Below are 18,054 nucleotides of genomic sequence, written 5' to 3'. Positions count from 1 at the left end.
AATCGATCAATACAGTTACGCCCCTATGAAACTAAGCGCGAGATATAGTTTTTTTTTCATTTAGGTATGTACTTTTATCGCACGAGGGTGTATATATGGTAAATCAATGTTGTTTTTAATGATAACATGTCTTTTAGTGTTTCATAGAGGTCTATTTATTTATACAGGGCAGCAGGGACTTTGTCCAAGGGCTTGACGACCCCTCCCCATGGCCACTGCGAGTTAGACCGGGACCATCGTCCCTAACCCCTAATCCCAAGGCGTCAAGCGACCCGTGCCGAGGGGATGAAATAATAAGCTAGGCCTTTAACGGAGCCTGTGGGGTACCTGCCCAAGCAACCAGAAGTTCGGATAAGAAGGGCTATTTTGGCTTAATCAGCTCTCATTTTAAGTATTTTTTTGTATGTAACGGAACTTTAAGTGAACTTTAAAGTTCCGTTAAGGATGCTTGGAACTTGATTTGAACCATAGTGAACCAATTAGTTCGGTTAAGAGTAAATTTAAGTAAAATCTGAACTTCTGGTTGCTTGGGTGGGCACCCTCCACAGTAATTGTCCCTCACCGCGTCATGCTGGGCTTTGGCGTGGTGGACCTCTTTTCCCGAGCAACTCGTGGGACCAAAATGGAAAACCAAGTCAATTCTTCAATTAGTGGTAGTAGTGTAGGCGACAACCCTTTCGCAAGAGGTAGGTTGTTCAGGTCTCCGCCTAGGAGGCCAGAGGCAATAGTCGGCAGCTCAGTGCGCAGCGCCAGCGTGGGTCGCTTAACCTTCATCTCGGCTAAAAAAACGCCGGTAGGAGTTATTGACGGCCCATGGCTTGTGGAGGCGATGAACCGCAAACGCGATGGGCTTTCGGCCTTCGAGGTGGCGACGGAACAGCTGGACGCCATCATCGACTTTGCGTCATCGAAGCACAATATCAGTAAGGACCTCAAGAGGAGCTTGCAGAAACTTCGAAAGTCGATGCTGGATGCCAAGCTGGAGAGGGCGGTCGGGGCGGCCAAGTGTAAACCCGTGAAATCCGTGGAGTCGAGGTCTGCCCAGGCTGAGGCCCAAGGATTCGCGGACTCGGGCAAGGTCGAATCGACCGAAGGCGCGCCAGCGAAGACGGTGATACCAAAGTCTACCCAGACTGAGGCTCAAGTATTTGCGGGTACGTCGGGGGTGACTGCTCCAACGGAGCAGACACAAAAACGAGGGAGACAGTCTCCAGGGGATGAGCTCCCTGGGGGCCGCTCCAAAATGCGGAGGGTTGCAACCCCGAACAAGGGTAGTGAGGCTGGGAAGCTGAACCCCGGCCAGGTACCTCCAAAACCGGAGGAGGAAGGACCTGGAAAGGTCCGTCTACCCAGGAAAGACGGTGGTAAGGGGTTACGGCAGGCTGAGAGCTCTCAGCCGCACCAGACCAGGGAAATAGAGGGGGATGACGCCTCCTGGACCCTGGTCAAGAACAAGAGGAAACCGAAGACGTCAAGGGCCGAAAAGAAGGCCCAGGTGTGAATGAGGGTAGCAAGAAGTCTAGGGTAGGCGCCAATTGCTCCAGGGGCTATCCTATCTATCCTTTTTCTTTATCCCAAAGCTCCTATATTGATTCAATTGAAAACACACAACCTTGTTGTTTGTGTTAGCATATAATATTTTGTCGTGACAATATCACATCATGAATATACTTTTGGACACACTTGTTTACCAATTATGATGTCTTCCATACAGATCAACTACTTGCGGGCAAGTAGATTCGAATGCAAAAACGATTTAGAGAAGGTCCTGAGACGGATGTTTGACGAAGAAGCTTTCATGGGCTACTGCTACACATGGTTCCCGAGACCAACATCACGCCCCAACCTTTTGAGTTATTGCATATTCAATGATTGTATGCTAGGTATGTAGAAATGGTTCCTGCAAGATTAAATCGATTAAATCGTCCCTCGGTAGACACAAGTGGGTTTAATCTACGAGTGACGTAAATTTAACGAATTAGGTGATAATAATCGAATGTATTCAAATTATGTTTTGAAGTTCTTGTTAAATTCCTTTTTTCAATGCGCGTTGATAACTCGTAGAATGAACCCAAAGCATTGTTTCTTGCGGGAGTTTCGGGTCAGAATAAATAATATTATTCTTGGCCTTTAGTTTCTTTTAATTAACAATTAACCATTGTTTTTTGTTTTTCATTTCTAGATGCATGGTCGGATATGACACACGACTCGCTCACGGACGCTCTTTCAAAATTGATTCCGAAAATGAGAAAATCTGCTTATCGGCGCGAATATAAGGCTCTTAAGAGCACTCATAAATAATTGTAGAATCGGCAGGCATTGGGATGCTGAAATGGTTTTTGTATAGCTTAAGTTTATTATTTGATTTGACATGTTGAACTCGATTTTTTTTTTCATACGTGAATTTGTAATTTTGTTAAAAACCTATCTATACATTTATTACTACTTCCATCTCAAAAATCTAAAAGTGTTCAGAGGTTGTAGAGCTGACAAGAAGGGATACCTTCGATTGGCATCATGAATGATCCAATGTTTGTTAATTGACATGTTATATTGTAGAATTGTACACCGAATCAGGTGAACCAAAATAAAAATATTGCAAATAAGAAACTGGTTATTCGGAACTAGATTCAGTGACTTTGCATAATAGATAATCATATTTTTTTCTAAATCAATATTTTTGATGCCTACCAGGTTATTGTTCTTTTCCTTCCAATTCATTATTTGGTAAGTTCACTATGGTTTCAATTATAGTTTTGAGTAATCGCAATGGATATTAAACTCCTCAAGTTTGTTCTTACTTACTTATGGATCCTGTACACCTCCGGTGGTGCAAAGGGCCGACTTGAAAGATCTCCATCCTGAGCGATGCCCGGCTATCGCTTTAACCTGTTGCCAGGTTAGATTTCGGTCGACTTCTTTTATTTCTTTATTGAGGCTTCGCCGCCATGAGCCTCTGGGTCTGCCTCTGCTGCGATGTCCCGCTGGGTTCCAGTCTAACGCTTGCTTACAGATTTCGTTTCCGCCCCTACGTAGAGTGTGGCCGACCCAGCCCCACTTCCGATCCCGAATTTCTGTTGCTATCGGCCTCTGGTGACAACGACGATGGAGCTCGTTGTTTGAGATCCAGTTGTGAGGCCACCAGGCTCGAATTATATACCGCAGGCATCTGTTAATGAACACCTGCAGCCGTTGAGTGTTCTCCACTGATACACACCATGTTTCGCTAGCGTATAACAGCACAGATTTCACGTTAGAGTTGAAAATTCGTATTTTGGTGCGTTCACTTATCTGCCTGTTTTTCCAGATATTTCTTAAACTCGCAAAGGCAGCCCTTGCTTTCTTGATCCGTGCGCCTATGTCGATCTTGGTACCGCCGTCTGACGCCATTTGGCTACCAAGATATTGGAAGCTTTCAACATTCTCCACTGGTTGCCCGGCTACTGTGAAACTGGAAGGAGTCACCGTGTTTACATCCAACGATTTGGTTTTGTTGACGTTGATGACTAAACCTGCCGAGGAGGAGCGATCGGCAAGGTCGTTGAGCTTACTCTGCATATCAGAGCGCCGTTGCGCGAGTAGTGCAACGTCATCCGCCAATTCGAAGTCGTTTAGGTGCTCCATGGTTATAGGCTGCCATAACAGCCCGCGGTTTGGTTCACGGTCAATCGCATCTACCAGAATCTCATCGATTACGATGAGGAACAGTAACAGTGATAGAATACATCCTTGCCTCACACCAGCTACGACCCGGATAGGGTCGGACAGGACCCCATTGTGCAGCACTCTACACGAAAAGGCCTCGTACTGTGCTTCGATGAGGCCGATGATTTTCTCAGGAACCCCCTTGCGTCTCAGGGCGCCCCACATATTCTCGTGATTGAGACGGTCGAAAGCTTTTTCGTAGTCAATGAATACCAAGTAAAGGGACTCTTGGAATTCGTTGACCTGCTCCAAAATGATGCGGAGCGTGACAATATGGTCCACACAGGATCTTCCGGCACGGAATCCGGCTTGCTGCCGCCGGAGAGTCGCATCGATCTTCTCCTGAATCCGGGCTAGGATAATTTTGCACAGAACTTTGAGAACGGTACACAGCAACATAATGCCTCGCCAGTTATCGCATACAGTCAGGTCACCCTTTTGGGCACCTTCACTAAGATACCTTGCATCCAGTCGACCGGGAAAGTTGCGGTGTCCCAGATATTACGAAATAAACGATGCAGTAGTTGAGCGGATGTCATGGGGTCAGCTTTGAGCATCTCGGCTGATATGCGGTCGACCCCTGGGGCTTTATTCGATTTCATGCTTTGGATGGCTGTTTGAATCTCTAGCAGTGATGGAGCTTCGGTATTGACACGTGTTATACGTCGGATCCTAGGCAGATCATGCCGAGGTGGTGATGGCCTGGTTGGCACTTGAAAAAGTTGTTCGAAGTGCTCGAACCAGCGTTTCAGCTGGTCAGTTGGGTCGGTCAATAACTGATCATTCGCGTCTTTCACAGGCATCGTTGCATTCATCTTCGCCCCGCTTAAGCGTCGTGAGATATCGTAGAGGAGGCGAATGTCCCCGGTTGCGGCGGCTCTCTCTCCTTCGTCGGCCAGAGAGTCTGCCCACGCTCGCTTGTCCCGTCGACATGAGCGTTTTACTTCCTTCTCAAGAGCCGTGTATCGTTGACGGGCTAAGACTTTGGCTCCTCTGGTTTTCGATCGCTCTATCGCGGCTTTGGCTTCTCTTCGCTCCTCTATCTTCCTCCAGGTCTCATCGGTGATCCATTGTTTTCTCTGGGTGCGTAGTTCACCCAGATTGTTCTCGCTGATGGCGATGAAGGCATTCTTGATGGCGGTCCATTGGTCTTCCACGCTGCCACCTTCCGGAATATCTGCAGCACGCGTCTCCAGTTCTTCAACGAAGGACCGTTTCACCGTGGCATCTTCCAGTCGGCGTGTGTTGAATCGTCGTCCAACTCTTCCCTCCTGCCGACGAATCCGCGCAATGCGCAGGCGTATTTCGCCGATGAGGAGGTGATGATCAGACGCGATATCGGCACTACGTTTATTCCGTACATCAAGAAGGCTCCGTTTCCATTTTCGGCTGATGCAGATGTGATCGATTTGATTTTCAGTAAAGCCGTCAGGGGAAGACCCACGTGACCTTGTGAACCGGTCGATGAGGGAAGAGCGATCCCCCGATCACCATGTCGTTATTACCACAAAATTCTGCGAACAGCTCTCCGTTTTCGCTCATTTCTCCGAGACCATGGCGTCCCATAATGCGCTCATGGTTCGAGTTGTCGGATCCGATCTTCGCATTGAAGTCGCCCAAACAGATCTTGATATCACCCTTCGGAATTCTATCTACGACGGCATTGAGTTGACTGTAGAAGTTCTCTTTGTCTTGCAGATCGGCAGCATCGGTTGGCGCATAACATTGGATTATAGTAAGGTTTCGGACCCGTGTTCTAAATCTGGCAACGATTATCCTTTCACTTATAGGTTCCCACTTCATAAGCGCAGAGTGTGCCTGAGCGCTTAGTAGGAAGCCAACTCCGCGATGCCGGGGAGCGTGTTCACCTCGTAAACCAGAGTATAGCAGAACTTGTCCCGACGGCGTTCTGTGTTCTCCAAAGTTTGGCCAACGGACTTCACTCAGTCCCAGGATCTCAAGCTTCATGCGGCGTGCCTCATTGGCAAGTTGTGCCAATTTACCCTGCTGGGCTAGGGTTAAAACGTTCCATGTTCCTATTCGTGTCCGTTGTTTCGCGCTAAGAGTCGTCGCCGTAAAATCAGTCCGTATTCTTTTCATTATCGGATTCTCGAACAAATTGATGTTTCGGGAACAGTAGGTTGTTGGCCCAAGGTTCCCTATCCACCGGGATGGGGCTGCCATCTTAGGTATAGCTTCCGGGGAATAGCATTTCATACTCAGCCGCTGGATGCCAGAACAGACGCTGTTGGAGCCGCACCTCCTTGGTGGACAGACGCTCGATCAGTCGGGTCAAATTTGTTTAAAGTCCCACCCAACACCAGGACTAGGCTAGTGCGCTTTGAGCGGCACACGGTCGCTTTGATAGGGCCTGCTTGGGGACACATGCAGCTTTTATAGAAGTTCAACAGAGCCCACTGTCGAACCCCACCACATCCTAGGCAGACCCCACAGTACGCACCCTCTCACTCTAGCTGATGTCAGAAGGACAACAGTGCCCAGGCTGCACTACCAGCTAAGTACGCAACCCTTAGCTGGCGGTCAATTGTCATCGGAAGACCCGTGGAAGCGTGAGTATTGGAACTTGTGAGGACCAGAGCTATGTTAGGCGCCCCTTCCCGGATGTCAACTCACCATTTCGCAGCCCCTCAAGTTTGTTCATAGTTCCATTATTCAAATGCATAAACAAGTGGGCTTGTAAGTAAAAATGACCTCGGACTGCTCTTAAAATACCAGGCTGTCGAACGAAGCCTGAAATGGTTCACTGGAGCTGCACTGCCGTCCCAAGCATATCAGGCAGTAGAGCTAACACCCTCTTATCCCCGGATTAAATCAGACTATAATACAGACAGCTTTCTTCTATCATATCACTGTCAGATAGGTGGGGCTAGATTGTACCCATATATAACTTAATAAATACTGAGCTGCGATGCAGCAGTGTCCCAGTTGTGGGACATAATGCCAATAATGAGAAAGACACATAGAAATTAAAGCATCAATGCATAACTTTCCAAGTAACCAAATAGGCTGAGCCGCCATGATATTTAAGGTATCTATGCTAACTATAAATCAACAATATAAATTGAATTCAAGCCAAAAAGCGACCCAGTATTATTTGTTGCTATTAATTTAACTTTAAAGGTATATACATAGCTGGCATAGGTCTTGAATTTTCTCTAAATATGCAAATCATGCTGCTTCAGCCTTCAGGGTGTTCGCACTCCGAGTCTCTTTTCATCATGAAACTGTAATACAATTCTTATCAAAATAAAAGTTATTAAACGATCGTTAAATGAATATTGTATTAAATATTTTTTTCAGTTTAAATCACCAACATTTATTTGCAACAGCTCCTGAGGCCAATCTTCAAAGCTAGAGTTGAAGAATTGGAATGCTATCACACCCGTTCTGCATATTTCGCTATGTATATATTCATCCTGCAGGTAACTAGAAAGCTGTGATCACAATATTTTAGATTGCAGTACTAAATTTAAAAAAAATATTTGTTTCCTATTTTAGAATCCATGTTACTAAACCAAGTGCCTGAAGGAAAGAAGCTATTAATAATAATAATAGCAATACATGGAACAAACACTTGTATCCGAAACATTGTCCAGTCATATTTAAGCGAATAAACATTGTTTTAATAATCTTAACAGTTCACAAATTATTGCTGTCTGTTATAATAAAATCTTCTGACAGTCTAATCAGTTTGTTCTTTCCGCTCTAGCTTATCTGTCATTGGCATATCTCGATCGGAAACCCCCACTAAGCGCGAACACTTCAGCGCCGAAGACGCGTATCAAATCTTTCACACGATTGAGCACACTAAGTACGAACCGAAGCGTCGGTGTGGACGGATTTACCTTTCCGCTTCAAACGGCTGACGACATCGAACGGCTAGAATCGGCCGTGCGAGAAAACCGAATAATCTGGCAACAGTATGTAAGTGCAGTACTAGATTAATGATTGAATAAATTGAACTAACCCAATTAAAAATTTATTCCAAACAATACAGGTTGATTTCCTGCGGGATAAGAAAACGGAAGTCATGGACATCCCGAGTGTGATGAAGCTGCTGTTCTTGGACGAAGCCCTCGATGGGTATAATTTCAACGGCATTCAAGGACGAAAAATGCAGAAACGTCCGCTGAAGATGTACGCCATTTTCATCGATTGTATGTTGGGTGAGTATGCGGTTTATAACCAGTTACAAATAAAATACCAGAGGCTGTTGCGATCGTCTACATACATCCCACTAGCCCGAAGGCCACTCACTACTGGGTAAATACTATTTGGTATACTATTTTTCGATATTGTGTATGGATTTTACTTTTATCATCAATAATCATTAACTGAAGATTTGAGAGTGATAAACCGTGTACCAAAACCTTTTTTTTCACACGGCGCTCATCCTCCGTGTTAAAAAAGAATTGGGTAATGTGACATCACATAAGAAACCTCTGAACCTCTAGAAATTTGAACAGGCTTTAATGTCGTATACAAAAATTGATCCTTTCGACAATGAGGGTTACGATTAAGTGGACGAGAATTAAATATTGTCGTTACGTTAAAACGTACGTAATTCGCTTTCCGAATTAAATGTATTTAAAGTGTACTATCCGGGGTCACCATCAGTACAGTTGTTTGTTGGCGGTAGAGCAACAGTGGCATTACGCTGCTTTGATCGTCTCCAAAGTAACTAAGTTGGTTATGATGAGAAGAACGCAAAGAGTAAACAGATATTGTAAAATAAAATCCTTATGATGAGAAGAACGCAAAGAGTAAACAGATATTGTAAAATAAAATCCTATTCGATTACATTGTGATGTCATATTAGAAACTTAGAGCCAGTACTCGTCGATAGAAACTCTTTACGCATGTGATGGCATATGGCAAATCAAACCACCTTCCGTTTTCCAGTGGATACTAGTTGATACGTTGATACTCTTCCCTCCCTCTACATACTGAAGCTTGGCAGAAGGAACGTATATACATATATCAGCAATCAGCATCAGCGATTAAGCAGATGTACTCCTCCCAAAACAGGCGATGGAAGCCCTTGGGACTAGGCGATGAGTCCACCTGTCCTTAGTCTACTTATCCCACTTGGTGTTTGGCTATCGTTGCTGCTTTTATATGCCTTCGGGCATAACCGGTGTCCCTAAGGTCGTAGCACTCCTCGTCTACCTTCACCACCAGTTTGATGGGCACCATGCCCGCGAGTACACATGCCTCCTCCCGAGATACGGTGCGATATGCGCTGATGACTCTCAGGCACATCAGGCTATAAGTACTCCCCAACTTCCGGGCGTTGAGGTTTGCGTTTAACGCCAAAACCCATATTGGATCTTCGTATCGCCACGCTTGCTAACAACCTCGACGCGCAATTTCAGACGTAGTCGACATGACTTTTGAAGCTCAGCTTATTGTCGAGCATCACCCCCAATTGTCTAAGAGATCTCTCCGAGGGAATGTCGAGGCCGGCGACTCTTATTGACGCCTCCTGTGTCGATCTCCGGTTGTTGACAACTCGGGACTGATTTGCGATTTGGGCGTAACTTATTTTGTAAACAAACATTGGAAGGCAAATTCCTGCTAAAGCAAGCATTTTCTGAAAGAAAAAAAAAGAAGAAAACACCGTATGCATTCGACAGAATAGACTTTCCTCTATCAGAAAAGAGAATTAGTTTTGGAGTAAAATGCTTGCATTCTACGGAATTGATAAAGCAATGTTTGTTTACAAAATAAGTTACGCATAAATCGCAATTCAGTCCCGAACTATGATCTCCGTTTTATGATGCGCCAGCGACCTCCCAGTCGAAGCAACGAGTTCGCAATCTCCGTCCAGCAGACACTGTTGAACGCATTCCGCACTGCGCAGTAACGGATACCGGGCCGATTGCATTCGATGGTGGCCTCGGCAGTGTCTACCACCGGTTTAGTGGCGTCCAGACAGAGTACACATTCCTCTTCGGAAGCCTAATTACTCGCTTGCCAATCCTCTCGCGTCCTACACGTACGGCGACAGCCTGTTCAGGATTAACTTCTTTTTAACTGTCAGGTATATTGGTCTGCACGCTGAGAGGTCTCCTGGTGGCTTGCCAGGTTTCGGAAACTGGATCAAATGCTTGTTCATCCGTATATCAGGGAATGTCCGCTCGTTCAGCCACTTTTGCATGCCTGACCTGAACATGGCCGGATTTGCCATGTCCGGGATCCCGTATAGACCAGGCGCTTTACCCGAGGTCGAGGGACTTTTCTGTCGTCAACCTCGCCACCTCTTCATCGTCTGCTCCTACCATCGCTGCTGGCGATCAATGGATTGACCCGTGGTGCGGAAATAGTACTTTCATTATCGTCTTCAGTCTTATTGGACATCGTCCTCGGGGGTAGCCTGTGCTCTTGTTTTGGCCATTATCACCCGATAAGTGTCTCCTCATGGGTTCGTTTTGGCGCTCTGGCACAAACTGTCGAAGCAGGCTTTCTTGCTCTTGTTTAAGGCCAGCCAGTAATGTCGCATCTAAACTTTTTTGGTTAATTTCTTTTGTAAAATTATTTTTACTTTGTACTACTTTGGCACGTGCATGATCAGTTGTCGGACATAGTGATTATAAGCAACGAAATGATTACGCACAGGTGTTCCTTCATTCAAAATCATGTAGATTCCTTTATATATAGCGTTTACGAGGCCACAGAACGCTTCGTGAAAATACCTTGTTCCGTAACAATGGACCATAAGACTTGGTGGAGGGTAATCGTCGTAAACTTTGGAATGACACGGAAGTGTCCTTGGATTGCGATTCCCTTGGATGGATGGATCTTCGGAAGTGGACTGTATTAATAAAGACCGGTTCGAATTAATTAACACATTAACACTTAATTCTACTTTATTTTTGAAAACGCTCTACACTGTTCGAGATCTTATACGCGACTGTACTTCGTTCCAAATTTTCCGCTCGCACGCTCTCGTTCGCCGGCCGGCTTAATAGCATTGCGGGTCGCTGTCTTCTCAAAGTCGACGCTGCGTCAATATTGGGCGTCGCTGCTGTGACGAACGGAACATACCTTTTAGGACGCTTTCACTTGTTTCAAGTTATTTCCTTCCCACAGACTACATGAAGACATTCATTCTATGTTATTATCACTGACAAAATTTCCCCTGCATCCAGATGAAGCTTCACTCGGAAACTCTAATCTGCATCTTTCGGTTCCGCCATTCCGGAAAAAAATAATCAGAAAAAAATCAAATAATCAGTCAGTTAGAAGCCGCGTAGAAACCTAAGGAATGTACCTCCTATTGGATTGGATCTAATAAAAACCTCGTAAATTGCTCTATTTTTGGAGTACATTCGTTTAATTGATTATTTTATTCAGTTTGATTCACTTTCAACGTAATACTAAACTTTGACAATGACTGAAATGTTCATGCAAATACTCTCCCGGATATATTTTTTAGCAATTTGGGGCATATTTTGCATCCCACCTGATTACTGTTTTCTGTATCTATGTTTACTAAAAAGGCACGTTTTAGTTGGAAATAATTATAAATTAAAATGACTTATTGGTTCATTTCTTCTGGGACTCTGATCAATACCGAAAGAATTTCGTTCCGGTGCCCATTTTTTCTAATGATTTAGAACGGAATTCTATTGGGCGCCCAACGGAGTTCTTTTGATTCAAAAGGATTCAGTTCGGAAACACAAAATAAATTGAGTTCGGGAGCCCAAACAAGCTTTGTTTGGAAGCCTAAAAAAACTACGTTTTGACTGAAGAAAAAAATAGCTTCTCGGACGAAATCTTTCTGAGATTCCGAATGGAATCCGTTTGGGGTTCGGAACGGATACTTTTTGGGCTTTCGACCGAAATAGTTTTAAGCTTCTGAACGAAAAAAAAAGTATTTCGTTCTGAAGGCCGAACGAGCTCAGTTTGGAAGCACAAAAGCACTTCGTTCGTAAGTCTGAAAGGACTTTGTTCGGAAAAACCAAAGGATTCCGTTTAGAATCCTAAAAGGACTCTGCTCAATATCAATCCTTTCGGAAGACTGATAGAAATCCATTCCGATGCCAAATTTTTCTAAGGATACGGTCATATGGAATCCTTTTAAGCTTTCAAACGAAATGGTTTGGGTTTTCGAACGGAATGTTTTGGGCTCCGAACGAAATCCTTCTGGGCTACTGAACGGAATACTTGTGAGAGTTCAAATGATATTTTTTTTGGCTTCAGAGCGAAATCTTTCTAATCGTCTTAAGGGAATCTTCTTTAGCTTCCGAACCGAATAATTTTGAGCTGCCGAATGAAATAAAAAGGATTCCACTCGAATGCCCAAACGAGCTCTGTTCGAAAGCACAATGTAGGATGTCAGTCGGATATCCAGAAGAATTCGATTGGAAAGCCTAAATGAATTCCATTTAAATTCCAAAAAAAAAAATCCAAATTCTTTCATGTTTGGAAGCCAAAAAGGATTCCTCTCGGAAGCCCAAAAGGATTTCATTCGTTAGCTTGAAAAATTTCGTTTAGATGCCAAATGAAACTCCGCTTCGAAATCTAAAAGGAAAGTTCAAAACGAATCTTTTCGGAAGTCCAGAAGAAGTATGTTTTTTCTTATGATTTATAACGGAATTCTATTAGGGGTCCCAACGGAGTCCTTTTGATTCAAAATGATTCTGTTCGGAAGCACCAAATAAATTGCGTTCGAGAGCCCTAACAAGCTCTGCTTAGAAATCTAAAAAAAAAACTCCGTTATGACTGAAGCCTAAAAGAATTTCGCTTCTCGAACAAAATCTTTTTGAGATCATTTTGGGCCTCGGAACGGATACTTTTTGGGCTTTCGATCGAAATAATTTTAGACTTCTGAACGAAATAAAAAAGAATTTCGTTCCGAAGCCCAAACGAGCTCAGTTTGGAAGCCCAAAAGCATTCCGTTCGTAGCCTGAAAAAAATTGTTCTAAAAACAAATAGATTCCGTTTAGAATCTTCGGAAGTCCAACATCAATCCTTTCGGAAGCCCGATAGAAATCCTTTCCTATCCAAATATTTCGAAGGATACGGGATCCTTTTGAGCTTCCAAACGATTTTTTTAGGCTTCCGGATAGAAATGTTATGGGCTCCGAACGAAATCCTTCTGGGATACTGAACGGAATACTTTTGAGATTTCAAACGAAATTCTTTTTGGCTTCCCAAGGAAATCCTTTAGGATTCCGAATCGAATAATTTTGAGCTTCCAAACGGAATCCTGTTAGACTTTCGAACGAAATAGAAAGGATTTCACTCGAGGGCGCAAACTAGTTCTTCGGAAGCTCAATATAGGATTCCAGTCGGAGATCCAGAAGAATTCAATTGGAAAGAATTTAATTAGATTCCATTCCATTCCAAAAAATCCAAATCCTTTTATATTTGGAAGCCGAAAATGATGTTATTCGGTAGCTTGAAACAATTCCGTTCAGATGCCAAATCTAAAAGCATTCCGCTTGAAAGTTCAAAACAAATCTTTTCGAATGCCCAAAAGAAGTATGCTCCTACCCCCAAGAAGAATTTCGAGTGGAATCTGTTTGAGCTTAGGATTGGAATTCTTTTTTGTTTATTAACGGAATTATTTAGGCTTCCGAACGGATTTTTGTACTTCAGTACCGTATTTATTTGGGCTCTAGAACGGAATACTTCTAGGCTTCTAGGCTCTGTTCGAAAGCTCAAAAATATTCCGTTCGGAAGCCCAGAAGAAATTCGTTTCAAAGCCAACATTTGTTAAGGATCTAGAACGGAATCCTTTTGGGCTTTCAAACGAATTATCTTCTTTTTTTGAATGGAATACCTTTAGGGTAATAAAAAGAATTATATTGGGCTTTAAAACAAAATTCTTTTGGACTTTTGAACAGAACTCGTTCAACCGTCTTAGACGAGTTTAGTACTCTCTATTTAATTCCACCAATTATTTCAATATCTTTGCAAATACGTATATACTAGGGTGGTTCAAAAAATCAATTTTGCTCCACAGTGCTCATCTGATTCTTTATCGTGTTCTGAGTGTCCTCTGAAAATTTGAGCTCATTTGGATTAAAACTGATTTAGCACAAGCGATTTCAAGTTTGCATGGAAATTAGTATGGGGAAATTTATTTTTTTTGCGGTTTTCACTGAGTGAAAGATGTTGAGTATTCCTTTTAGCTATGTAGGTTTTCTTTTAACCTGCGCTTAATGGGGAAGCGTCATCAACAGTATAATGAAAAAATAAATTTCCCCATACTAATTTGCATGCAAACTTGAAATCGCTTGTGCTAAATCAGTTTTAATCCAAATGAGCTCAAATTTTCAGAGGACACTCAGAACATGATAAAGAATCAGATGAGCACTGTGGAGCAAAATCGATTTTTTGAACCACCCTAGTATATACGTACTGCAAAGATATCAAAATAATTGGTGGAATTAAATGGAGAGTACTAAATTCGTTTTAGACGGTTGAATACATTCCACTAAAAAGAGCATAATATATATTTTTTTTTTTTTTTTTTTTTTTTTTTTCTTTTTTTTTATATATATTTTTTTATATATATTTAGGGAGCGATGAAGTTAATCATCCTGAATGCGTAAGCTTTCTTTCCGACCCAAAAATCGAAAAAAAACATTGTTTAATTTGAAATTTAAAAATAGATGAAAAATGCTATCGTTTGTAGCCATAAACGAAGTAGGGCTTCGGGACCCATCTGAACGGATTTTTGAGCTACTGATTGCAATTCTTTTGGGCTCTCGAACAGAATATTTCTAGGCGTTCGAACGGAATCCTATTGGTCTTCTCAACAGAATCCTTTTGCTTCAAAAGGATTTTATCCGGAAGCACAAAAACATTGTACTTGGGAGCAAGGAATGTAATTGTCGCTGAAAAATGCAAAAAACAAGCAACAAAAGAGAATAGCGATAACTCTTTGTCCTCATCTGCAGAGGATAAAGACATTGTTGCGTTCCATTTTATTTGCAACAAACATGGAGAGGGAATTGTTGTGAACTTTTCAAACTGCGATAACTTGTATATTTCTTACGTAAAACACAAATCATGTCAACAGATGTTTAAGTTTATATCTAAACATTGATTACTGATACTTATTTAACCAAAAATATCGTCGAAAACCGACTACCTCGCTAAATGCGCGGCAGGCGATCATTGTCCTATTCTGTTGCGGTTTGGGACAAACGCTTATTGCGAGTTGAGTTTGTCCCAACATTTACGAGAGAGGACAATGTTGTTGTCATTGCCAATGTTGTTATTTTACATTCCTTGCTTGGGAGCCCTAACGAGCTCTGTTCGAAAGCTCAAAAGGATTCCGTTCGGAAGCCCAAAAGAAATCCGTTCCAAAGCCAACACTTTTCAATGAAGTAGAACCGAATCCTTTTTGGCTTCCAAACGAATTCTCTTGAGTTTCAGAATTGAATACCTTTAGGCTTCTAAACAGAATCCTATTGGGCTTTAAAACAAAATTCTATTGGACTCATGAACTGAACTCCTTGTTGGTATTGAACAGAATTCTTTTGTGTTCCTCGAATGGAATCCTTTAGAGTATTTTTAGACAACTTAAGTAACTATTGAAAACAATCAAGTAACTATTGATGCACAATCAAAAAGTTTTCTTTTTGTTTTCCATTTATTTTAGCTAGCTAAAGTTCATTTCAGCATTTTTCTCAAAGATGATTCCTTGCAATTGGAAATTTTAAGGTTTAGGAAATGTTTAGTTACAATATGCATACATTGCCTCCTTCTCTATAGTTACTAGATCCCATTTTGCCCTTTGATATTATCTTTCTTATTCAGGCCACATGTTCCAGGTTAGTGGCTTTCGGTTTATTGGTATTTTTTTTTATTAAGTATTTTATGAGATATAGAAAACAAACCGCAACCCCTATCGATATATTTCTCCAACAGAGGCTTGGCGTGAACAGATGGTTGATCATCAGAGATTGCAGCAAGAGATAAGTGTCGCAATTGCGGCCTCGAAAAGACGCATTAGAGTCAAACGATGCCGGGAAAATAAGCAAATAAGATTGAAAGCTGAAGCAGAAATACAATTGGTTGTGGTTGCAGAAAATGATGCTGATTACGACATTATAGAAATAGATCGCGCAGATGAGAATAAATAAACTTCACAGAACAGCCTCTGTTATTTTGTTTTCGTTTGACAATTAGAAGATATGACAATCCTGATCACTTGATTGATAGTGCTCGTCTTTCCAGATGCTTGGACGGAGTACACTGTGGATGTGCTGTGTAGAATTGTAGAGGATGCGATTCGCAAGACACATTTCCGCCATTCGAAGCGTGTTTACCGCGCTAAAAAGGCCCTCGAGGAGGAGAAGCTTATATTTGAACCGAGAACTATTTACTTAGGCCCCCAACAATCACCACATTCGAACTAGAAAAAATATATCATAGTATTTTATTTTGCACAGAAAACGTCTTTTATTTTAGCGTATGATCTAGTACTTCTTTGAATATTGATATGAATTGTACACATTTTAGTGCTTAAACGAATCGAGCTATTCAAACAGAGTGCACAACAAGGTGTCGACAATTTTACGTTCCCAATCCCGGATAGCGACACGATAGAGCGATTAGAAGCAGCGGTGCGGATGTTCCCCAACATCAGAAAACAATACGTAAGATGGCACAGATTATTTCAATTATCGTTTCCCAGTAACATGTTGGTTTATAAATCGAAATTCGATCATGATTGTTTTTAAACCATTCATGTTATTATGATTCAAGAATAGGCCATACTGGGTACGAAACATTCCAAGTGGATGTGATGTCGAATAGTCACCCCACTTCATGACAGATTTATCACTACAACGTAATTTCCTCCTGGATAGGTTGAACACCTCCGACGGGTCAAAGAACAAACCAAGATGGTGACGAAGGCCTTCCCAGTGCTTTTCTCGGATGCAGCACTAGAGATGTACAACTATAATGGAACCGGGCGGAAAGAACGTCGAGCAATGAAGGATTACCACGTGTTCCACAACTGCATGCTAGGTTCTACATCACACCAGAAATAAATAGAATAAGAGGCACATATTGACAATGTCTTTTTTTTCGTTCACAGAGGCATGGTCAGCGTATGGTGTGAGCGATGAACATCTACAGGATAGTATCAACATCGTCATCAAACGAGCCGATGGCCGAAAACGAGCCAAGCTATTCAACTTTCGGCGACGAATCTTCCAGAATGTTGGCACAATCTTTTCCGGCTATCCGGAAGCGTTCCCGGACAACTTTCCCGACATACAGTCATAATCGGGGATTTTGCAATTCATGGTGGATCACAATACTAGCTTTAAGCGATGCAATATTTATTTCGGCATATTTTAAGATGATTTCACATTCGACGCAATCAGTATCTTTATTTATTTTACTGCTATGTCTAGTAATAATGATTAATGAACCAAGAGCTCAATTCTTTTTTAACTGGATAACGTAAATATGTAGGTTTTACCATAGAACTCGGCTCTTACATTTTAGACCACTTCAGTATCAGTGATTGGTATCCATAGAGATACTTTTGATTTAAATGTGGAATAAAATATTTGGGACTTGTCAGCTAAAAATTACAAACTAATACAATTTGATGTGAGCTCCAATAAAATCGCTTTCAAAAAAGCATTTCGGTGTATAATATAGTGCTGCACTTTTTATCTCTTTTTAATTATAGCGGAAAAAAGTTTATACATTCATTTTTCCCGCTTTCAGCTGTTATTCGAGTGGTGAGTGAAGAGAGGCTGCTTTCAAAGCGTGAAGAAACGTTCGGAAGTGAAATGGCTGACTCTCCTGTGCGCCCAAAACAAACGGCCGGCTCGGTCAATATTGCCGGTTTCAGTTTTCCAATTGAAGACGAACAGACCGTAGAGAAGCTGGAGCAGACTGTGCGCAGTAACTGGCTTGTGCGTCAGGCCTATGTGAACCTGCTGCGATCGCATATGCCTCGGAGTACGGACGCCCACCGGATCTACGACATCGTGTCCAGTAAGATCTTCACCTACCAGGCCCTGCAGAACTACTACCTAACCATGGATCGTCAACCGTATTTTAAACAAGCCACAAGAAAGGCGATGATAAACTATGACATCTTTCAAGGGTGCATGCTTGGTAAGTGTATTCAGCAATGGTTCTTAAACCCTGAACGTGGTATCATCGAATCAAATCTTCAAATCTTAAATTATTTTCAAAATGGATTTGTCTTTATTTTCAGAGGCTTGGTCAGACAAGGGAGTGGATAGCGCCGCTCTGAAAAATGCATTGCGAGCTGTTGTGATGGTCATTAGTAGGAAAATAAGGAAACCCGTTGGTGTCAGGCGATACTAAATTGAG

The 18,054-nt window shown here is 42.4% G+C and overlaps 1 protein-coding gene across 3 annotated transcripts in view; it reads left to right on the top strand.

Moving 5' to 3' along the window:
• Window positions 1-17,349, top strand: part of LOC134220952 (uncharacterized) — a 28,228-nt gene extending 10,879 nt beyond the window's left edge. The window contains exons 4-9 of one of the 3 annotated variants that reach the window (XM_062700125.1): window positions 7,027-7,148; window positions 7,225-7,650; window positions 7,724-7,892; window positions 16,210-16,346; window positions 16,560-16,722; window positions 16,793-17,349. In XM_062700125.1, coding sequence (XP_062556109.1) covers window positions 7,757-7,892; window positions 16,210-16,346; window positions 16,560-16,722; window positions 16,793-16,983 — 627 coding nt within the window. In that variant the 5' untranslated portion in view covers window positions 7,027-7,148; window positions 7,225-7,650; window positions 7,724-7,756 and the 3' untranslated portion in view covers window positions 16,984-17,349. Of the gene's footprint in view, window positions 1-1,714; window positions 1,884-2,182; window positions 2,647-7,026; window positions 7,149-7,224; window positions 7,651-7,723; window positions 7,893-16,209; window positions 16,347-16,559; window positions 16,723-16,792 lie in introns of those variants that run through there. The other 2 variants (XR_009982133.1, XM_062700115.1) reach the window with 2 other exon arrangements.
• Window positions 17,350-18,054: the final 705 nt, after the last annotated feature.

The sequence above is a fragment of the Armigeres subalbatus genome, chromosome 1, assembly GCF_024139115.2.
Source record: "Armigeres subalbatus isolate Guangzhou_Male chromosome 1, GZ_Asu_2, whole genome shotgun sequence".
NCBI classification, from domain to species: Eukaryota; Metazoa; Arthropoda; class Insecta; order Diptera; family Culicidae; genus Armigeres; species Armigeres subalbatus.
This window is presented reverse-complemented; position numbering and strand designations above follow the sequence as displayed.